The 25,443-nt window shown below is 28.2% G+C and overlaps 2 protein-coding genes across 2 annotated transcripts in view; one reads left to right on the forward strand and one right to left on the reverse strand.

The window, feature by feature from the left end:
- Positions 1–7,066: 7,066 nt before the first annotated feature.
- LOC105365108 (cytochrome P450 4g15-like) lies at positions 7,067–13,592 on the forward strand. The gene is made up of 9 exons (XM_011503199.1): positions 7,067–7,220; positions 7,526–7,736; positions 8,651–8,947; positions 9,841–10,133; positions 12,017–12,126; positions 12,206–12,274; positions 12,559–12,727; positions 12,949–13,123; positions 13,406–13,592. Exons 1-9 carry the CDS (start codon positions 7,079–7,081, stop codon positions 13,590–13,592), a joined length of 1,653 nt encoding a protein of 550 aa, XP_011501501.1. The 5' UTR covers positions 7,067–7,078.
- Positions 13,593–14,200: 608 nt separating this feature from the next.
- The window catches only part of LOC105365109 (monocarboxylate transporter 14), a 12,472-nt gene continuing 1,229 nt past the window's right edge, over positions 14,201–25,443 (reverse strand). Inside the window, exons 2-9 of the mRNA XM_011503200.1 lie at positions 23,388–23,514; positions 20,513–20,727; positions 19,778–19,868; positions 18,899–19,158; positions 17,222–17,526; positions 16,676–16,974; positions 15,307–15,501; positions 14,201–14,622 (exon numbers count right to left, since the gene is read on the reverse strand). Coding sequence (XP_011501502.1) covers positions 14,492–14,622; positions 15,307–15,501; positions 16,676–16,974; positions 17,222–17,526; positions 18,899–19,158; positions 19,778–19,868; positions 20,513–20,727; positions 23,388–23,514 — 1,623 coding nt within the window. The 3' untranslated portion in view covers positions 14,201–14,491. The remainder of the gene's footprint in view (positions 14,623–15,306; positions 15,502–16,675; positions 16,975–17,221; positions 17,527–18,898; positions 19,159–19,777; positions 19,869–20,512; positions 20,728–23,387; positions 23,515–25,443) is intronic.

A 25,443-nucleotide genomic window follows, 5' to 3' on the forward strand; every position in this document is an offset into this window, starting at 1 on the left:
TATAGATATTTAACAGTCATCTCTATAGTGGCTTTCTAAATTCTTTCAGTTTAAATAATCAAAATTAATAATTAGTGCCGATGATTAATGATTAAAAACGGGAAAAAATAACGCCAATAATATGATATGTTATTAATAATATGTTCGCATGATAAATATTATTGTATTTTATTGAATATTGAAATTTCTGTTTATAATTATGAGGGTATGAATAATGATGATTTAGTATTTCTGAATAATCAATACAATGAAAGTATTGGCAGCATAAGCGAATGGATTGAAATAATTTAAATACACATTCTATAAAATGTTGAATTATATAACTTATCTTTAATTACAGGATAAGGCTTCTGTAATTTTTTACATTGTCAATTTCATTAGTCAATATCTATTTATTGTAAATGTATATATTTACACAATGTTAGTGCGTAGACGATTTAAATTTCAAATCAGAATAGATATTATATCTTTTGAAAAGAAATATTATTTTCAATGGAATATCATGAAAGTGGATGTTAATGATAATTTTAATTTTTGCAATAGGCCTGATGATATAACCCATTCTTAGAATTTGACTGGAACGTAAAATAGATATTTAAATTAATTAAAGTAGAAAGTAACATTAATTATATTATTATGAGAAGATAAATTCATGTTTAATAATCCAAATTAGAATAAATAATTTACGGCCAAACTATTGCAGTCTATTTTTACAATTCCAGCATTTTACTATCAACTTTGGTATGCAAATTGTATACATTAAGTATAAAGACTTTCCAAATAATTACTACGAATATTAAATAACTTCAGTTCTATAATCATTTATATTCTGGCTCACGATATATTTTAATAAATTAGCATGTCAACTAAGCAGTTAGAAGCTGATGCATGTGTCACTTTAATTGCTGAATACAATACATAACGATTTTGCATCGAAATAATTGTAAGAGCGCTCATAATTATAAATTCTGGATTATTATTATCACAATTGTAATATAGAGCGGGACATTAAAATTGTTTAAAATTTATCTAATAATCATCGCAAGTAATCGAAAAGATAAATTTTTAATGGCAACCATACGTTCGTATGGTTTTCGAAACAATGCATCAACCGCTAAAATTGAGATGCACGAGTCGAGCGATAAACAAATTCAAACATCCAGGACTCGGTAGGTGTCAGCTTAAGTGCAAACTCGACCCTCCGCTGCACTTACAGAGTAATGCCAATTACAAAATCAAGCTGGTTGAACGCGCACAGGTGAGCTTCTCATTTCGCTTTCTCCCCCGCACATGTTAATTGTCAGAGTCCTGTCTACAGCTTTTTGCCCCCTTAAGGGGTGCCCCGATTTCCGGCGATATGAGAGTCCTCAACTCTCTCTCTCTCTCTCTCTCTCTCTCTCTCTCTCTCTCGCTCTTTTACTCTCCAGGGGGGCGCGAAACATGCGCGTATTCCACTACGTCACTTCCGCCGGACGTGCGCGGGGTTATTCTGGCCGTTTTCCGCCGCCCTCCTTGCCGCTCTTCTCCCACGCATATTACATTAATTTACGACGGCGGACCCCCAAGTACGTTTTTTAGTTTGTTTTGTTTTTTATGTCTAATTGGGTAGAAATAATCGACTGCATTTCTTCCTCTGGAGCGTATTTTGTCCGTTAAGGCACGTTAAACGAACGAATATGCTGTTGTTGCGACGTTATACGCATAAAATTTACGCTCGATGGTTTGGATGTGATATACAGTGATATTAACATCGATTCCGAGACTTTATTAATGTTGGTGGCTGATAGGTTATCGATCGTCTATTTAATGTTGGCAAAAAAAAAAAAAAAAAATTTATATATATATAAATATATATTTTAGAATATTGTAATTGTATACAAAACCTTGTTTTGAGCTATATTTTAATCATTAATAAAGTGAGAAAATTTATTATTCTTTAATTTTTAATCACATAATAGTTTTCAATGCTTAATTAATATAAATTATAATATACATGTCATTTCTACCAATGGCAGGAATAAATTTTTAAATTAATATGAATTTAAAAATTCGTATAATTCTAAGATAAATTAATTTAAAAGCTTATTCATATTTTCGTATAATTATGATGCGATATGTTAAATGTCTTAATGGTATACAGTGGAATAATAGAGATAATGAAACAACAATGAAAATTAATAAAAACTGTTTTCTTTATGGAAATTAGCGTTGCAGGTCAAAATGTCAGACAGAATACGGTATAATTACCAAACATTGCTCATCAGAAAACAATTACATTTAAAGTTTAAGAAAGGAAGATTTATAAATAACTAATTTATTAATAATTTATTAACTTCAATTGCAAACAGAAATTGTGGAAATTATGGCAATACATTTATATAAGAATTATTAATACTTTTCAGAGTTCCATAACGCATATATGCGAATAAATTTATTTTTAACTTATATTTGATGCTTTTTTTTCGTATGTATTTTTTAAGATCAAACGTTTCATTGTCTTCTCACACTTTTCACTTTGTTTGCTAATATTTACAATTTGCTGATTGAACAGAAAATAATAAAATAATCGAGGAACGGTATGTTTAAACGTGATTAAGTCGTACGAATCAAATTCAATAGGCAAGCATAATGGATTGTCGAATAAGAAAATACAGAATTAAGATTAATCATAATCTTAATTTTATGACAATTTTAATAAGCAGTTTTTATTCCCTATTACGTTAGGAGTGTATTGATTTTTTTTTTTACATCGTGAAATGTATAAAAGTGGGAGAAGTCTGGACAGAGTCTGGCGAAAGAAAATCTGTTGGATGCTTAGCAATGCTCACTGAATAAAATTGGTTCATCGATTTTTTTCTCTCTCTTTAAAGTGCACCATTAATTCTGGATACCTTTACTACTACTATTACTGCTACTACTAACACTACTACTACTACTACTACTACTACTATTACCACTACTATCATTAATAATAATATTTTTAAGTAAGTAATTTATACATTATTATACAATTTTTATTCAGATTTTGTAATATTAATGACTTTGGAAGCGCATTATTTTAAATTCCTTTAGAATATTCTAATAATAATATTCTAATATATATGCGAATGCAATAGTAATAACATGATATTTAATATTAATATTACACTATTTATATTTTCACAAATATTGCATATTTTATTATATATTTTTAATTTTTATCGTCTTAATAATATCAATTAATAATTCGGATTATTTTATTGATTTTCAATTTTATTAATAAAAAAATCACAAATTCTAAATGTAAAAATTGAGTTAATTTTTTCTATTTTTATTTGGCTGGTGTATTATAAATACGCAATTTAAAATTCATTTCACCTAATTATGACGTCAAATTAATATGCAAATATTTTTGTCTTTTAGGTGGACTATAAATGTTTTAAACGACGGTAAATGTATAATTTTTCAAATTTTTGTTTTAAGCCAATAAAAATACGAATGATTCATTACTTTTAATCGGGTATTCATTTTATGGTCGCGATGCTTAGTATTTAATCCAACAGCGACGAATTAAACATGAAACATACTTTAAATTAGTGCTTGACGTGAAGAATGAATCAAGGACAAAGTTATTTCGAATACACAGAAAGTTCTTTGTCCCTTGCTTACCATTTTTTAAAACGGCCGTTATGTTTAAAAATCATTCAGAAATTTGTACAAATGATGTAATTCTTTCTACTTCTTTTACGTAAAATATTATCAGTCTGTAAGAATATTAAATATGTAAATAAAGGTTATTCGATCCTTAAATTTCTCAATTATTCAATTCCCTGCATATTTTATGTTGCTATTAATCGAAATATTATGGTATTTTAATATTAATATTAACTATATCAAATTTACTTCATATTGTATTATAAATGAACGTATATACACAAATATATACACAAATCAGTCAAAGTAGAAATTCATTATTTAAATATAACTATATTTTCATACTATTATCTTACATATTTATTATAATATTCAACTACGTAAAGTATTAAATATATGAAAAAAAAATTATTTGTTAGAATATTAAGTTTTAATCGTACTTATTATGATCCAATCATTGATCTTAGTCTGTGATATCGATTGTACAATGTGCTTCATCATTATTGTTAAAAAAAAAAAAATAATAATAATAAAATAGTTTTTTTAAACCGAAATTACGATAAGTAATATAGAGCAATAATTATAGTTTATGAATTTTAGTACTATATTTTAATAATTGGTCGCTTAAATAAAAATAACATAAAAGTATAACTTTGTCGAGTAAAATTATAATTGTAATGAAAACGATGTAATAATTTAAAAATTATTGATCATTAAATTATAAATTTCGTTGTACCTTTATTTAATTATTAGATTTACAGTCTATGGGCGCTTTCTGGCAATATTTAGATAAACAAAGGTTCTTGTTTCACTTGTATTTGGTGCACTGATATGTAACCGGAACCGATCAACTCTCTCATGTAGAATAACAAATTTGTTCTCAACTACTCATTGTATATATCGGTATCGAAGTATTTAAGTTTTTGAATAATAAATTAGCATAAGTTTCATTGTGCGCAAAATCAAAGTCAGCATGAGTAACCCAAGTATGCGATTAATTGTATAAAAGCCTTTTATTTATAATATTATCCTGAGTTCATGGTAATTGATTTCCAGGATGTGTTATCGAATGCATTATATAATTCTAAAGAAAAAAAAAAAAAAAAAAAAAAAAAAAAAAAAAAAAATGAAGAATTCGATGTAGAACGTAGTACGCAATATTTATAAAAATAAGATAAATTTATCATATATCTATATAAATATTTTAGCGAAATTTATAAAATTATATCACAATTTTTTCTAGCTCATAGTCAATTAAACTATAAATATCGCAACTTCAAAATATCTTGTTATAAATTTTGAGTAAAAAGAATAATTTTGGTGAAATCTCAAATACAAATTTATATAATTATAAGGAGTAAAACGCATTTGGACATGCGCTAATGAATGGGTTTTATGATCAATTGTATCTTTGGGATTTCATGAATGATGGAAAGAAATGGCAAAGAAATTTAAGTTTGCCCATTCAGTTGGAACTATACGTTCAAAATATGCTATCAAATTTCTAACAAAAAAAAAAAAAAAAAAAAAAAAAAAAACCACGGTGTCTGCTTCAATACAATGTCACGAGGGATTACAAACCATTATGGATTTTGTAACATTTGAAAGACCTGAGAAGAGCAAAAATATATGAAAGCATCGTCGATTCTTTTCATTCGATTGACAATCTCTAAGATTACACAATACCTAATAATACTATATTTCTAAATATATTTTTAAACTTAATATGTGACTATTTTTATTTTGAAGTATAATTATTTTTAAGTATAAATATTTTACTTACATATTATAAATTATATAACTTATTTCTTTTATTTCTAATAAATTTACAATATTGGTACATAAGGTTAAATTGATTTTGATCTTGCAATTTTTCTAATTTTTTTCAGAATTTTATAACCATTTGTTTTCACATTTTTGATAATTTCCGAATAATTATTGCATATTATATGTATTTGCATTAATATATATTTTCAAAATTTATATATTTAATGTAATGATTCCACGTTATTAAAGGGGCGTCTTATTTTTCTTTTAAATAAATTAATCTATTCAAACTCCACCCCGTAAAAGACAAAAGTCATTTTTTACTTCTTTTGATTCGTAAATTAAAAGAAAATAGATTTAATTTATATGCTATTTTTTTTTTTGGTTTGTGTAGATTATTTAAATATTGTAAATGTAAAAATTTTAGTAAAATACAAAAAGTTGTGCTAAATATTTTAACAACTTTTTTTATTTATTGTTTTTTCAAAATCATCAAGATATCCTTAAGAATAATTAAGGATATTCATTATATATGATAATTTAATTGATTTTCACGAATGCGCGTTAACTACATTTATTTAGAATAGACACGATCGACTAGGATATCGATCGTCATAGTCTTATTTTCATGGAATATTGAATATTTTTCGATAATCTGGAACTAAAATTGTATTCCTATTATGATTATCGTCGCAATAAGATCTCTTTTTTTTTTTTTTTTTTTTTTTTTTTTTTTTACAATTCATATAAAAATTAACACATCGTTAAAACGCTAGTGAAAGCAGCACCAACTTTTCGTTTCTAATGAATAAAATTTTGCTGGAGTGAAGGACTGGCGTATTTACGTTTTTCTTTCCTACATACACGCATGCAAAAATTTACTATGCAAATTATCGAATGCATAAGCTAAGGTCACGGCCCAGACATGTGATATTTCCTCGGATTTTCACCTGTTATAAGACCGAGCAACTTCCGCGCTCGGAACCTCAGTCACAAGTGTGTGGTTGTTCGTCTTTCGGAAACGTCGATTGTAAACGGCAGTGCGTGTAGTGGCATCGGCGTCGTTTATCACAATTTTCTTGTTTTACAAAGTGCACGAGTGACAGCTACAGTGAGATTTCATTAATTAGACATTATTACGGGGGTACGTAAGGGCAAAGAATATTGAATGGCATGGAATTTACCTCTCAAATGGATATTTAAATAAGATTCTCTTGTTCCTCTCGAAGCCAATGAAACTGCTTAAATAAACAACCATTCCTTTTACATTATTTACGAAGTTTTTATATGAAAATTGTAATTGATTGCAAAAGTCATTTATTTTATTTACAAGTTCTTCGGCATTTAATCTTTAAAAAAAAAAATTCTCTTTACCATTTTATTGTGTCATTTATAGAAATTATATTCAAAGAGATAACTATTTTTTCAACTTATAACATTTACAAAAATAAATATTATTACAATACTACGTTACTCATAAAGAAAAATCTTGCAAGAAGAGCTGTAATTTTTAAGCGACTGAATAATAGTCTTAATCGTCATTATCAAAATAAGTTGCCAAATTAATGCCCTATATTCATGTAACATTATTCGGATGATAAATTAAATATAAAAATAGTCACGTATTATAGTGGAAATATGATTAATATGATTAATGATTATTTTGGTAGAGGTAAAAATGGAAGCGGTACCCATAAATACATTTGGCTATTTGTCTCCGGTAGTTTTTTGGTCTCTCATTACAATTGCAACGGTACTCGCTGTTGCTCATTATTTCATAGAGACCTCACGAATCGTCAAGATGGGTAATAAACTTCCAGGTGAGCCAACGATATTGATATGTTAAACATTATTTATATGTAATAGTAAAATTCAGGCATTTGTGTGTAATAACAGTAAAATCCAACAAAAATGAAAAAGAACAAGAAAAAAGAATTAATATAAATTTTGTTAAGAACGTCCGCCTTTGAGTTAAATGTTGAATTGTAAATTTTTATCAATAATTGTAAGGAAGTAAAGTTTTTCGTTCGACATCGTATATTGTGCTAGATTTTAATTAAAACTATACTTCCAATGACTGAATACATATGCTTGGGAACTGATGATTAATATATTTTAATTTGAGGCCCGAAAACTGTTCCGTTTTTCGGAAATGCCATTCTCGCTGTTGGAGTGGATCCTAAAGACGCCCTAACGGAAGCTCTGAAATACGACATTTACGGAGATGTGATGAGGGTATTTTTCGGCCCTAAATTAATAGTTTTCCTTTCAGACGCACGCGATGTTGAAATTATTCTTAGTAGTCCAGTGCATATTGATAAATCTCCCGAATACAGGCAAGTCTTTTAAGCTCAAAATACAAATTAATCTTTTTAAAGAAACTCACAGATGCAGTTAATAGATATTACTTTTTATATAAGAAATATGTTTATATTATATAATATAATATGTCATTATCAGGCTTAGAATGGTAAGGTTCTTAATGATAATAATTTTGCAAGAATATACAAATAACTTAAATTGTAACGAAAAAATTGTGAATTTTTATTTTCCAATAAATAGATGTATTAAATGGATTATTATTATATGTATTTTAATATTTTTGAAATGTACAACTACTTATTCACTAGCTCTTTGTATATCAATTATTGAAATCGACGAAAGGAAAAAAAAATTGCTCATTTTTTTTATCTATTTACAATTTAATATCTATTATAGTATTATCTTAATCAATAATCTTCATAACTTTCATTGTAATGCGTGAATCGCTTATTAATTAATAGAAAATTATTCGAGCGCATGCGAAACATATATACATATATATATACATATATCAATTTATTAAAGAATTCGTTAAAACTAGAAAAATCTATTTATATCGTAATATCAAATACTGATTTATAAAATAAAGTCTTTCCGTTATTTAAATGCTAATAATGAAATTTGTTTGACGAAAATTGCGCTTAAATTTATAATGTTAAATTACTTAATAAGCAAATTGTATCGCATTACACGCATTTGTTAAAATATCTTAACGTTAAAAAACGAATATTAAAATAAAATCAATTTATGTAATGCAGGTAAAGTAATTCAATGATATTACTATTGTCCGCTTTAGATTCAGTTGACAAATTATTTCTCTCTGTAAGCATAAATTTGCAAAACAATTGATTATTGCATTATTAGAAAGAGAATAAGTTGCTACCGTACTACTGCATTAAGGAATTTTAACTCTTAATTACGAATTAAGGTTCTTTGCACCATGGTTGGGCGAGGGCCTTTTGATAAGCACAGGCGACAAGTGGCGCATTCACCGGAAGCTCATAGCGCCAACTTTTCATCTCAGTGTCCTCAAGTCCTTTGTACCGCTCTTTTACGAGAACAGTATCGATCTCGTGCAAAAGCTTAAGAATAACGTTGGAAGAGACTTCGATTGTCACGATTATATGTCCACTGTGACCGTCGACATCCTTATGGAAACAGCTATGGGTGTGAGAGGAACTTCCAAGGAGAAGAGCAGCTTTGAATATGCATCCGCTGTTATGGAGTACGTAGTATCCATCGATAATAAAGACTGAGTTACGTTGCCGATGACGTGTATATTTTACATTATAAATTCAATTGTAGTCGATTAAAAATTAGATATATATTAAGCTTACTAAGAGAATATTTTTATTTACTCGTTGCAATACGAAATTTTGATAATGTTTTACTATTTTCATATTACATCGAGCTATCTTAAAGATTACAATTACTTTTCTCTCGTGAAAAGCAACTGATAAATTTAAACGATATATATATTTATATAAAGGTATTTTACGAATAATAATAAGCAACTTTATAATTATACAAGAAGCTTTCCATTTTTCTTTATCTAGTATTATTTTCTTAATGACTCGTTAAATATCACTATTTATTTGTTAGTATTTAAGTAAAATTTAACAGAAGTAATTTTATTTTCAATAGAAAAAAATGATCTGTTCACCAGCCTGTTTCATACAATCTTAATTAATCAATAATTTCCTTTAAGTATAGTTGGTCAATTTTTTATTAGAAAACATATTAATTGGCAGTATTGAAAACTCTGTTTTCATTGTTATTGAATTGTTATTGAAATTGTTATTGAAAACAATAAAACTGAAGTTTTATTCATATTTTGATAAATCAACGTTAGCTTTATATTTATTATAAATATAAAACAATAGGCATTTAATTCAAATAGCCATTACATAACGTGATAATTATAGTTGAAATAATTTCCAAACGGTGCATTTCGTTTATTTCAAAAAGTATTATTTACAAATGTTAATGTTTCAAAATTTGACGAGGTAAAATATTTATGTAGTTTCGGAAGTAATTGAAACATAATGAATATTTATTTACCTTCTATCACGAATATAATATTTTAATAATAGAAGTGCGTTTATTTACTCTTTGTAGCATGTGCAACATCATACATCAGAGGCATTACAATCTACTATTGCGACTCGATGCTCTTTTTCAATTTAGTTCGTACGCTAAGGAGCAGCAAAAGTATCTCGACATCATTCACGGACTCACGAAGCGCATCATCAAAAAGCGCAAAGAGGAGGTGAAGGAGAATGGGGAGGCAACAGACACGAGGTTGCAGGAGACAAAAACTAAAAAGATCATGACGGCAGTAACGGAACCCAAGGAGCAGAAGATTCGATACGTTAGGGATGATCTCGATGAAATCGATGATAATGACGTTGGTGAGCCTAAAAAAGTCTATTATAATTATTTTCAAAATAGCGCTCGATTATTATTTATTTGCTAAAGGTTCATTAAAAGAGTAATTATTAAGGTTTCACTGATTTAAGAAAATGCTAATCCTTATTTCTATTGGATAAATAATTCAGAATTTTATCAATAATGCCTATTTATAATTTTGAAGCAATATTCATATTTAATTAAAAAATAAAAAAAAAATAAAAAATACTATATTTTAAATATATTTTATGTATATATTTGTTTATTAATCCATATTATAAGATACATGCTATTTAGATATTTAGAAATTTCATAAAATATCACAACAATTGTTTAATAATGAATTTTTTTTCTGTTTTAATAACATAATGAATGTACAAAATGTTTAATACAAAAAATGTTGTAAAGTTGGTCTTTATTTGTAAAGGTAACAATAGAAACTTAATAATTTCAACTACTTGGTAGAATTTGATGAAATTTCTGTCGAATTATTTAGACTGGAATTTTTATAACAATTACTTTATTAAATCAACTATAGAATAGTTCTTTTTTTTTAATTTCATAATCTAATAAGTTTTTGTTGAATAGTCATTCAAGAATGTTGTTAAATCATTGATACAATTTTTATCATTAGTTTGTTAATATATTTTAATATTTGTCTATAAGTAGTTGAATTGACTGATGGTACTTTTTGAGAGTAAATTAATTATTTAATGAGGAGCTTCGTTACCTCTGTGTAAAAACATAGTTAATTGTTAAAATAAATATTGTCATTAGTATAAAATATTAATTATATTTATCATTTTATGGAATATTAAATAAAATAATACGTAAAATAATTAATGAAAATTTAATTAAGATTTAATTAAACTAAAATCAAATAATACATCATAATAATAAATTATTTATTTAAAATCTAGTACGTAAACTTTTTTTATTTTTTTGTAAATTATCCTACATGTAAAAATCTTGTACAAAGAATTGACTATAAAAATTATAGTAATATTCAATTATTGAAATAATAAGTCAAAGAATATTTTTTATAGTTTTTATAAAATTTTTTAAAAAGAACTGTTGCACCTCTTCTCGAAATATGCTACAAATCACATTTATGAATCATATTTAAAAATAACTAAACCGTAGTTGTAACCAGAGCATTAAAAAAAAATAATTACAGAATTCCGAGGTGAATGTTTAAGAATAGATTTATGACAAGCAAAATGTGCGAGTTCAATAACTTCATACAGATCAACCAACGACCAGTCAGTCATATCATTTTGTTAAATTTATTAAAAAATTTATTGAAATTTCCATTTATTTGATAATTTATTCCCATGAATTATATTTCATTGTTAACAGAATATAGTAGTTATATATTATCAAAAATCAAAGAATCTTATTCTATGTAAAAATGATAATATTTTTTGTTAGAGTTTTATTCTGGTTGCATTTCAAATAATTAGGTTATTTTAATTTATCGTTAAGTTTTAAGTTACATGTCAATAAAAGTTTAATTTTAATTAACACAACGAATATAAAAATTAGTGAAAAATTGTTTACAATCGTAATATAAAATTGTTCTCCCATTTTCATATTGAATTTAGAAATTGATACGAATTAATTTATTGCCACATATTGATTATTAATAAATAATGATTAAAATACATTAACATCTCATAATCGTTACTCTAAATATTCCGTTATTGTTAAATTAATACTAAAATTCTATTTATTTTTAGAAATTGTCACTATTTTATTGTATTTGTTTACAAATTAGTGGCTTCAGTTTTACATTCAAATAGTACAAGATATAAGCAAAAATCATATTAAATTCCACATGATTTAGGATTTTAAATTAATTAAAAAAAAGCATATGTTTATTCAGGAGAGAAAAAAAGACTCGCCTTTTTGGATTTAATGTTGGAAATGAAGAGAAATGGCGAGCATTTGACTGATGAAGAAATTAAGGAAGAAGTCGATACCATTATGTTCGAGGTTATTAAAAACTTTTTGGATTATAGGTTAAGATTCATTAATTATTTTGGAAATGAAATTAACAATTTTTATGTCTTAGGGACATGATACAACGGCAGCTGGTTCAAGTTTTGTACTTTCATTACTAGGAATTCATCAGGATATACAGGTAGTAATTACTATTCATTTGTCTACATTTGCCCAAATTATCGTTTGTCTAATTTTAAAAAAATTTGAGCTGTTTATTTTTGTTTACATCCGTCTATTCCCGTTCACATATTTATCATTTAAGGAATATGAAAAATATGCTAAAATTCATATAGAATGTAATATTAAAAAAGTCTTACATATTGTGTATTATATTTTATATAATTAGTTATTTATTTCTATTTGAAATTCGAATTTAATAAAATTTCCATTCACAATGTTCTAACAAATTGCATTTTTTTTTAGGTTCGAGTAATGGAAGAGTTAAATGAAATATTTCAAGGTTCCGATAGGCCGTGCACTTTCCAAGACACCGTCGAAATGAAATATCTCGAAAGGGTTATCCTAGAAACTTTAAGACTCTTTCCACCCGTTCCAATCATCGCCAGACAGTTAAAACATGACGTCCAATTGGGTAAGAAGGGCTGTGATGATTAATTACTACATGCATTCATTAGCGTAATTATTAGTTTTGGCATAAATTCGAAAAAAATTTTTTTTTTTTTTTTTTTTTTTTTTTTAAACATTATTAAGCTTTTCTTTTTCTTTTTGTATTTCAAAACATTTTTAAACTTAATAACTTTTTTATTAAATTATTTGAACAAGCTTCTTAGTTCATTCGAATTTACTTTTCAGTGTCTGGCAATTATGTGGTACCGTCAGGTTCCACCATTGTTATACCACAGTATAAAATTCACAGACAGGAAAAATATTACGCGAATCCCGATGTTTTTAATCCTGATAATTTCCTGCCAGAAAATATGCAAGACAGGCATTATTATGCTTATATTCCATTCAGCGCAGGTCCAAGGTTCGTTAATTTTTTTCTTATCTATTGTATGTCATGAAAGCATGATGTTAAAATATATTATTTTCCTATTTATATTATTTTCTTATTTACTGTCTGAATATGTATTTTTAATTTTTATTTCAAAATTTCGTCACCTTAACTTATTGTTTTCATTGCTGCATATATACATATATATATGTATATATATATATATATTGAGTATACTTAAATAGCGGAAAATATCTTTTCATTTCAATTAAGTAAATAAAATGTTTAAAAACAATATATTTTTCTACTGTTAAGGTCTTGCGTTGGTCGTAAATATGCAATGCTGAAGCTGAAGGTTTTAATATCGACGTTTTTGCGAAACTACCAGGTTTTTTCAGATCTAACGGAAAAAGATTTTAAGCTGCAAGTGGACATAATTTTAAAGAGATCTGATGGATTTAATATCAAAATTGAGCCACGAAACAAAATTATTATCTCGTAATGTTGCTCTGTAAATATAGCTCTGTAATATATATATATATATATATATATATATATATATATATATATATATAAATTCGTATATTATAATTGTGATTGTGTAAATTCTAATTATATTTCATTATAAATTTACATTTAAGCTTGTATAATTAGAGTCTCCTTAATTACTATTAAAATATCAAAAGAATAATATTTGTCGCTATTGTTTTCAGTTATTCACCAACTGTATATCAAAATATACATAAAATGCAAATCGAGTAATATTGTATAGTTTATTGTATGATAATAATTGACATAATATATTAAATAATACGGATCGTGCACGTTCCATTTACATCATAAAAAGAAATAATTTTTTTTTATTCTTTGTTAGTGATCATTGATATCGAGAAATAAGTTTGGAATTAACAACTTTGGGTTGTAATCACCCGACTCTTCGTATGGATTTTTTAATTTTCAAAGTAAAAATTGATCAAAATTGAAATTACTCAAAACATTTAATGACAGCTTAAGTATTGTTATTTAAATAAAAATATCGTTACATCTTATACATTTTAACAATTTTATTTGCAAATATTTTTTTACAAATATTTTATAAAAAATTGAATTAATTATAAGAAAGTTTTATGAAATGTCATTTATTACAGAGTAGTGTAATAAGTTAGCAACGGTCAAAGTCCAAAAAATTATGCCAACTAAAGAATGAATTACACACCATTTAAAATTTATGCTTAAACTTTACACTATAAAATACAAATACGTATAGATCTGTTAAAATTCGGGATTGATAAGTCAACGAACGGAGTAAATTTAACTATTTTAGCAAATTCACTTTTGGTATTCTTCTATATTTTGTCCAGCAGTCTTCCTTGCACTTTCGCACTGATTCGCTCATTCGCGTTACGCGTCACTTTTCGTTTGTTTACTGGTCATTATAATTTCCATGGCCCATGGTACAATAAACAAAGCATTCATGACTAAAAGTACAATTTGGCAGACGACAAAACTGTCGGTCCAGTCTTTTATAAGACCTATTGGAAAGAAAATTTTATTAAATTCAATTATCATCGAGATTGTGCTTAAAGAATTAGCGAGATAAAGAAAAAAAAACACAAGAAAAAAAAAACTGCAAGTTAAAATAAATAACATTGCATTATAAAGACATCAATCTACGAATATATTTTATGAAAAGTAACATTATCCATTCCAGTTAAGCTGCATATAATCGTGGATTTTTATTATATTTGAGATATATCTGCAATGGAATTTCGCAAATATCGATGGCCGATATGGGCACAAACAAGGCATTAAACGTTAATACAATTTATTCAAAATAATCCCGAAGCTTACCAAAACAAAACAAGCTTTTAAGATTACAGAAACAGCTCGACTTTCTTCGATTTTCCATTCGATTTTTTTATCGTTCGATGTCCCTTACCCCGTTAAAATGAAAACTACCCCCTAAACGATTAATCAGATAGAGAGAAAGATAGAGAGAGAGAGAGAGAGAGAGAGAGAGAGAGATAGAAAAAGAGAGAGAGAGAGAAAGAGAGAGCATTCGAACCCGAATGGGAATCTTTTGTCCAAATCAAATTCCAATTTCTTTCCCGCTCCCTCTGAAATTACGAGCGTGACAGAAGAGAAAGCACCAAAGGCACTCGCGACTCAACCTACCCTCCACGACTCCTAGTCTCGCAGCAGTGATGCATACTTACCGGCGAACGGCCCGAACAACACGGAGATGATGCCACTGACGACTGCGTAAACGCCGTATGCGGCGGCAAACTGATCGACACTGACGTTCTCCACGACAACAAGTGGTTGGGGCACGAGGAGCCAAGAGCGCGCCGCCCCGATCGCCGCCACCATTATCATCGTGCCCGTGAGCGTGTCCTCGAGGTAGAGGTAGCCTGCTCGCAAATGGGGTTGTAAGATGACGAAGGTCGGATGAGAAAGGGCGCGGACAAGCGCGACGGTTGGCCGGCCGTCTTGCTTGCGATAGTCAGTTAGTGTATGAAAGATAGTGATAGAGAGAGAGAGAGAGAGAGAGAGAGAGAGAGAGAGAGATAGAAAGGGATCATTATGAAAGAGGTGCAGTCTGGGGTTTAATTGCACGAGCGAACCTCGTTTAGCGATCACTTATAATTTACCAGCTTAATATCGCTCGAAGAAAGAGCATCCATGTATTTGTGCAATTGTCATTTTCATTATCGGCGATATTCTAATAATTTAAATTTCAATTCACATTCTCTTGAACATTCCATTTACTTTTATGAATTTCATTCTAACATAACTTTAAGACGAAATCTTTTATAATATTATAATTATCTATGGATTTATACGATGCGATTTTAGCTGATCGAATTCTTATCATTAGTGTCAAATTTTAAAGATATAAAAGAATTTCTATACTCTCTCTCTCTCTCTCTATATATATATATATATAATATATATATATATATACATCCGCGTGTGTGCGCGTGGGTGTGAGTGTGGGTAATGTTATTTGACTAGAACGATGTTTGTAAATATTTTTTCCATCTATAATCTATAATTTTATTCTTGTACATTACATTTAAATTGGTAAATGTTGTATCGTAAAAATAATCCATCGTGAGAGTGCATTAAAACAATTAATCATACTATTATGTAGCATATTATGTATATTGATGAGATAAGACACGAATTCATAACGTACAGTTAAATAATTATTTTATCAAATTTTGTATAGTTATGTGACGATAATGTATTCCTCGTAACAATATTCCAATGAAAATAAGTTATGTAATTATACAAATTGTGGATGGCGATAAAGGTCGATTATAACATGCACGACGATAAGATAATTCGCGTATGTAAATTTTAACGTTTGGAATATTTTCGAAGCTTGAAATTCTTTAAATGACAAATAAGTACGTTCGGCGTGCAATCGAAACGTGAATAAGACAAATATGCAAATACATTGGACGCACATCGGGTCCTGTCAATTAGCTAATCATCGGGCAAACAATCGCTATCGCGTGCACTAACGGCAACAAACGACCGTGGAATCAATTAATTTTATATATAAGTCGAACAACGTACCGAGCTTAGCGAGAGTCATGCCGATCATGGCGACAAAGAAGATCATCTTGGGTCTGGCGTCGACGAATATCGTGAATATGGCGAGACAGATTCGCGAGACGAGCTCGGCGCTCGCAGAGGCGGTTATGGCGAGGGCAGCGTCAGCCTTCGTGAAACCGCGACTGGTCATCATCAACGGCAAGAAGGCAGCGAAGGTGAAGTCGCTCGTGAATACGAAGCTAATGCCCAAGCACATGTTGAGGAAGGGACGGTCCTTAAGTAGGGAGAAATCAATGAGGTTGTCCAGTAGGCGACGATTCCTGAAAATGAAAATGAAATCGTTGCCCTATTGACTCGCGCGGGGACTTGAGCGATCCGCCGCTACATTACTTTATCCGCGGGTCCATAATCCGGGCCTGGGGATAATAATAATAATGATTCGTTCCTCGTGAGCAGCTAGAGCTACGATGCCAATGCCGTTAAGAATTCGAGTAATGTGGAACGATTCGAGTGTGATATACGAGAGCCTAGGTATCACTCTCGATTCCCCCGTTGATCATTGTTTACCTTAAACCGATGGCCCTCGGCGTTTTCCGGTTAATGTCCTCGATCATAGCGGCCTCGCTGTCCTGTTCGACCTCGGCTATGGTATTGGTGGGGGCGCGCCTCAACTGCATAACCGCGTTGTTAAGGGTCTCGGTGCCGGGCTGCACGCGGAGATTCGTCAGGCTCGAGGATGTGAATCCTGTCATGAGGACATTTTTGCGCGATCTGCTCCAGTCGGACCAGCCGCTGACCAACAGCGACTTGCTGCGCCCCCGGTAAACACCACTTTGTACATCCGTAACTGAAGCAACCCTTACTTCAGGCGTCTTTTGAAAATTCACAATTTCAAAGGGGATGTTTGAGCTCTGTTTACATACGAGTTGATTGGTTTTTTTGTAGGGCTTGTTCTCGTCTAGGCTTTCCAGCATTTCTAAAGTCTTTGTTACATAAGACAATCGTCGTCGAAACTATGTATTTTAAAATGCGCATTCTATCGTATTGAAAATTCGCCGTTAATTCGCAAAAGTAGGATTAATCAAAAATTTCGAGAAAAAAAAAGGTTAAAGTTGATTTTAAAGAAAATGGCTTTCATAACGAAATAAAGATAGCATCAATTTTCAAGAATTTTCAAAACTCGTAAGCTACGTGTTTTAAGCGTTAACGATTTTATTCTCACGGCGATCGAAGCGTGAATTATAAACGCCCGTTATCTTCTCTTTGTAAAATAAGCTTCGAGATGCTTTTATTTAAGCTTTAACATTTATCGATAATAATATCGATATACTCTGTACATTTTATTTTTAAATTATAATAAGATGATTTTTGGTGACGGTAAAATTTTATATTTATATGCATAAAATATATCGACATTATTGATTAAATGTTTAATTTTTTCAGCAGAAGGAAAATATGTTTTTTAAAAAATGAAATTATAAAAATTAGCGGCGAAACATCTTTCGAGTGAAATTTGTTATGTTTTATTGCATTTACATAATTATGTAAGTCAAAGAGTCCTGATTCTATATATTTTATAATGGATGTTTTATAAGTGCTATCGCTTAATAGTTTTCCGCTTAATTATGTAATTTTTAATTAATAATGCAGCTGTATTGATAAATTTGAATTCTGTCAATTAAAAATGAAACATTAATGATAAAAAAAAAAAAAAATCAAAGTTTGTATGTATATCGATATATGTCAATGTAGATGTTATGCAAGTTGATATACATCTTGACGACATGTAATTATAAATTTTTGTATTATTTTTATTTGTTATTTAGAAAAGACATTTTTCAGACATTACAAGCAAATATGCTTGCACTAATTAAATGTTACAATAATAATGTTCATAAGACGGTAAAATGGGGCCTACTTCAAGTGTATGATAAATTGAAAATAAATAATGTCTCGGAAAATTTGATTATAAAGTAACTTGAATTGCTGCAATATTAGAATTTTTCAGATAAGTAAAAAAATTATAATTTGAGCTGCTTTAAAGCATAAATTTTATTTTAATGTAATTTCCAAATAAAACAGTCATATTCTGTTAAAATTTATTGCTATGATAATAAAGTAAAAATACAGGTTCTTATTGGCTATATTTAAAAATGTAAGGAATAAACATTTGTGAAAATATATTTTAATATACACCTCACCTATAAATATTCATAATATTCATATACAAAAGATAATAATTACCAGATCTAGATTTTTATTCCTATCATCATCTTGTAAACTTCTACAGCTGTTCCATTTTTCGCCCCTCTTAAGAACTTTAATTTCACGTGGTCCTGGCTGGGAATTTTCAGGTACTAATAGCTTTTTTGTCTGATCCAACTGCTCGTTATCTTTAATCGACTTTTTATTTCGAAATTTCGCCTTCCAGTTTGACGGTGGTCGCATTAGTGCCATTGCCGAGATACAATGAAGACTTAATGCACCTAGAATTGCTGCCGTCCCTATAATTTTCATTTAAGTTTTCCAATCTTTGTTTTGGCCCACTGATTTATGAATCGACAATCGAGAAATGTAATTTAATTATAAATAGTTTAATACTGAATATGCATATAATAGTAGATTATTATTTAAATTTATATTTGTCTGAAAATACTTTTTACATTGTTATGCCGATAAACTTATGTATTGTATTGTATTTATGACGACAATATTGATTGGCACACAATCTCATATATATATATATATATATATATATATAACTACACAAGGTATAATCGACTTATATATATGAAATGCATATTCAATTTATCTATATTCAATGATAAATTTAAAATTACTTAAGAATCTTGTCAACATATTTATTTTTAGTTATATTAATAATCTTATTAGCAATAGAATAAACAATCGAATGACTATTATTGACATTCTCGAAGAAAGTATACAAAGAATTTCGTCATTTCGTGAAACATGTGTGTCATTATGCTTTATTCACACTAATGTATACGCCAGCAGCGATTGTTAATTCAAATATTTTCAATGGACGCTTGATAAGATGGCAATGCCGCGATTACTATTATGTGACTCGATCGTCCGCCAATTATAAGATCCAAGAGAGCTCACCTCTAAAACCGTACTCCTCCATCATAAGTTCAATACCAGTTGGATATACGATTCCTCCCAGGCCAACCACGGCCTGCGATATGCCCATAACCTAATAAAAATTGATTAATGCATTTCACTCACAACTATTTATGTACCTTTTGCAATGATTTTTATAATGACATTTAGACGAATAATTTTAAATTGTGCACATTACCAACGCTTCAATGATTGCTAATTAAAATAAATGAAAATGAGTTTATTTTAGTTTTAGAATCATTAGATTAGCTTATTGATCGATTGAATCATGGTTTCTTTGACCTAAAAATATTGATTATTTATATGCAACATAGTGGGGCCTCAAAATTCCTGTAAATTGCTTAAATTCTTATATTAAAAAAAAAAACAAAAACAAAAAACAAAAACAAAAAAACAAAAAACAAAAAAAAAACAAAAAAAAAATAGAAAGAAACACGTTCTTGAATGTTTGGATCATGGATATTAAAGTTATCGAGTATCGAATAAAATGTAAACATAAATGTTTGTCATACCACAATAAATATCTTATTGAGTGGCAGCTAATATTTAAAGCTCTCCAATTATGATTTTCTATCAAAACTTCTTCTTATTAAGTATTTCCTTCAAAATAACGAGTAGTCTCTTATGAATTGCAATGATCCAGTAAAATATATTATAATTGCGGACGAATGGATGAATGGTTTCTAATGGCATGTGCATATGTTATTCATTTAATACCATCGACCTCTTCTTATCGAAATAGGCATTAAAGTTGGTGTTGCATATCGTAAACATTAGTCCTAGACCAATTCCTTGAAGGAAGAAAATCACAGCCATTTCTAGAACCTGATGAACGAACGCCATCATAACGTTTGGCACTGAAAAAAGTATGGCGCCTATGACGCCGACTGATCTCATAGAGAACTGCTTCAACAGAGGACTTGTTACCAAACCTAAATTAAATATACAATAAATGATAATGATATATGTAATTTGAATTATTTAAAAAATTTGGTAAAAATGTATCTAAAACAATTATTCCCGGCCTTACTAATATCAATTAAAGTAATAAAAGAAACAAATAGATAATTCAATACAAATATTCTTCAGATTTTTATAAATAATATGGATATATTTAATATAGTTAATGTAGATTTTTAATATAATAAGTTAAACATTTATGATTCTGGACTAGCAAACATCACTATTATGAATAGAGCATTTACTTATAGTATTACTATTACAATAATTCTCACTATTATGCCTACTAATGTATTATAAATTATAATTAGTTTGTCAGTGATCAGTTATCAATGAATACAATAATTATAAGATAATACTGATAAAAACAATTTCATCGAAATCATAAAGATTATTATATTTGTATGAATAACTGTTTTTCATTTACAGTAGGAAATTATAGATTTGCATCAGGAAAGTTTTCCATTTATTATCACGAAATATCTCTAACAAAATTATATGTTTAATTATGACTTATTTCAATTACTTTTGCATAGATTTATTGTTACTGTTTTTGTTTTTTTTTTTTGTTTTAATCAGTTTTGTACTGTATAACAGTTATTAATTCTTTAATGTTTTCTTTAGAATTTTTTTTTTTTTTTTTTTTTTTTTTTTTTTATTTTTATCGAGCATCAGAGAAGGTGGCTACAATTGAAATCCTATACAGATTTATTTAATAATTTTGAAATACACAAAATAAAGAAAGTAAAAAGTACGATTATGTAAGTAAGATTTTTGCCCAAAAGATAAACATGCGTGTTAAATGTATAATGTTTTTGGATTTAATAATGTTACGATCTATTTAGAAATGAATGTGCTTCGTATAATAAGTTCTTATTATATACTATTATTATATATTATATATTATTATATATATTATTATTATATAGATACTATTTTGTAGTAAGACTTTAGGAATTGAGATTAAAAAAATACATCGTTTTAATCATTTGTGTGAATTAATAAAAATACGCATTCGACACAAATAGCCGATAAGAAATTGAAATATAAGAAAAATCAAATGTTAGACTCTTGTTAATCGCCATTCATTAATAATTGAAAAATATGAATTTAATTGACATGACTTTATTTCTAATATAAATAAATTTTAGAATAATTTTAGAATATACTTTGATATACAATAAATATATAGATTATTTTCATATTTATAAAGCTTTAAAGTGCAAATGAATGATTAAACATAAGAATTAAAAGCATATCTTAAGCTCAAGATTACATATTAAAAAACATATATAATGTTATCGGAGAATTTTCTAATGAATTTTATTACAAATTGGCGCGTAATTTCCGAATATATATTTTTCGTATTCATCGTATAATTACAAAGAATTTCGATTACCTCCAGGTGTGATTCGATAATTAAATTGAAAGACTGGCTTATCTTGATAATACGCAGTATAGATTCGCGTTGTAAATATTGAATGTGCTTATTAATATTTTCTCGTCTGTGCGAAAAGTAAATGAGATAGGAAGAGGTCGACGGTAGCATTATGAGCCTTTTTTACGACATCTTTAAATACCGATGAATTACTGCAGGTTATTTGTGACATGACGTATAAGAAATTCTCAGTTTATGATAAATAAATCTTAATATCAAATCATGTGGCACAGTTTGAAAATAATTAAGGAAAGTTTTTGATCGAATGCTGTAATAATATTATATATCGAATAATTAAGCAGAAGTGCCGCTAATCGATGTACATTCATATAAATTAACGATCCTTAAGTCTTATTATTCATCAATATTTAATGTAAGAAATATTTGATGTAACGCTAGAAACTGTCTTTGCAATATATATTAAGATTTTTTTGTTTTGAATACGAAGTCTAATTTAACGAAAATATAAGAATTAGTTAGTATTTGTAAATTTGATTATCAAGTCAATATAATTATACTTTAAAATGTATATAATATTTGCGGAGGTTTATATTTTTCTCACGCCCATGCACATGGCTAATTAACATTCTATAAAAATTATATTTTGTAATATTGACAGAATTAATATTACTTTTAAAAGATATTTCAAATTGCATTTACAATGCTAAAATAGTTTCAATGGATCATTTATACTTCATTAATAATTTTGAAATTTACAAATAATTTTCATCCAAACTCGAATATTCTAATTGAAAATTGAATTGTTTTCTAGCATTGGATTATAAGTATCGTATTAAAACAATTTTAATATAATAATTGCCGGGTCAATAATAATAAAATCAATTTAATAAAAATTAACATTCCCCCCCCCCCTTTTTACATTGTTATATATTATATAAGAATGTGGATTTTTAATTTGTTTTAGTCTATCGAATAATTCGATCCAATTGTGAATATTATATTTAACATGTAATTGACTTTATTGTCTGTAAATTACTAGATGATATTACTTTAAATATTGAATTATTTTTTATATATATTATTTTTAAAATTATACAATGATCTAGTTACAACATTAATATATTCGTAATAAAACAAAAAAAAATATTGAAAAATATTAATTCTCAATGGTGAACGAAAGTATTAGTTCGTTTTAATTATAAATTATTTTTATTATTTGCGAATAAGACTTACCTGCTAGGGAATAACTTATATTAAATAACGAATTTAACATTGTAGTAACGGAACCAGCTTGATTAGTTCCTTCTAAAAAGTCACCAAAAACAATAGTGAATGAAGCATTTGGTCCAATTGTTGTAACCTACGAAAAAAAAAGTGTACACTCAAGTAAGTATAGTTTAATATTTGATCTTATATAAGATTTTTTTTATTAATTTTATTTCGAGGTATTACGCGCGCGCGCGCGCACACACAAATATAGAAAATTATTTACAAATGTTGAAATGAGAAATAAATTTCAAAATAGAATTTACACGAAAATTACAGAAATTTCAATATTCAATAGATTCGTATCGAATAGACATGAGTAATAGAATTTTTTATTAATTGTAAAAATTATAATGGAAAATGTAAAGAAAAATTATAACATTGATTTAAAGTCTGATTGTAATGAAATAATTGACGGTTGAAACATTGTTGTTTCTTGAAAGAAAAACTTTTTTTTATTATTGAATAAATTAAATTTTTTTTTTTAATTAAATTAATTTCTAGTTTCTAGTTGATTAGGATGTAAGACTCTGTGACGATTCTAAGCAGAATTTATTTTTGAATCCAATTAAATATAACATAAACATAAACAATGTGACTAGTATTTTTCGTAGTATAATAATAATTATATTACATGTCTAAATACATACGATAAGAAAAATTTTTATTGGGAAATTTGAATATTCATGACGAGATATTATTTTTAACATTAAGTATTTTTAACAATAAGCGTCGAGTTTTCCATAACTTGGATTTGTAAATAATGACGGGATATATTTATTAGAAATAAGATATTTTCATAAAGCTTAAAGTAAACTTTTTAATTGATGGTTCATTAGATATTTTAATTTTTCGCCTAATCGAATTTTTCTGTTAATAGCGTTAATGCTTTAAAGTAACGAACAATTGCATTAGTCGAAGGAAAATGGCGAAATATGGCAAGTTTAGTAAAAATAGTTTTACCGAGCAATGTAAATTGTTTTTCGTATTAGCAAATATTATGCGAATGGATGCATCGTAGAGCCTCCGCAATTAGAAACTAGTAAATTTGACTCACGAAACAATTTATTAATACTAATAAGCATTTGAATAAATGTGAAGTAATAATTTGAATGACGAGCGTAGATATTTAAAAATTCTTGTATTTTTATACGTAGCTCTTCCAACCTACCTTAATTGGGCAATAAAAAAAAACAAAACTGAATTGTTGCATTATAATAAATAAGCTAATATGGGCATGTAATTTGAAAATTTAATGGAATAAAATACCAAAGGCATGATACCTCGGCTCTATTAACAATGTTCACGGAACATTTTCATGTACCACCCATTAGCACATGTAATATAGTAATCAGCATGTTGATAATGCCTCACATTAATCGCTCGTTTCTGGCTAGTAATTACAGGTGATTGCATCACATTAATGTGATTAACAATAAAACGGGTAATGAATTTTCTTTTCGAACTCATTATCTCTCGATTGGAGAAAGTTGAGAGACCTTAATGTTGAGGCGCGAAAAGAAAGCTCAGAATTGTCTCATTAGACGTCTTTGGATGCTATTTGTGGCATATAAATGATGCGTTAAAAAAAAAAGAAAAAGGAAAAAAAAAAAAAAAAAAAAAAAAAAGAAATACGACTAGACGACGAGGTAATGGTCGAATAGGGATCGCACGTGCCTAAATCGCAATGCGTCATTGAATTAAACTTTAATAATCGGCATGTGCGCGCGCGTGCGCGTGTGGAAATTTTTTAACGACAAGCCGGCTTGCTTAAATCGAAGCTTCAAACCGCGCGACTTGAAGTCCTACGGCCGAAGTCTACTCTAATAGTCTTTCCGGCACAAATGGAAAGTGCACAATAAATGACGGACGAGCCAAATGATCGCCATAACAGTGTGTCGCTATAATGGCCACGATATTGAGGATAGGGACACGTGGCCGTGACTTAGTGCAAGCGCTCCTATTAAATAAAGTCCGTCCAGGCGACCAATTTCCGAGGCCAAAAACGAAGAAGCATCGGAAG

This window comes from Ceratosolen solmsi, unplaced genomic scaffold (genome assembly GCF_000503995.2).
Source record: "Ceratosolen solmsi marchali unplaced genomic scaffold, CerSol_1.0 scaffold45, whole genome shotgun sequence".
Taxonomy (NCBI): domain Eukaryota; kingdom Metazoa; phylum Arthropoda; class Insecta; order Hymenoptera; family Agaonidae; genus Ceratosolen; species Ceratosolen solmsi.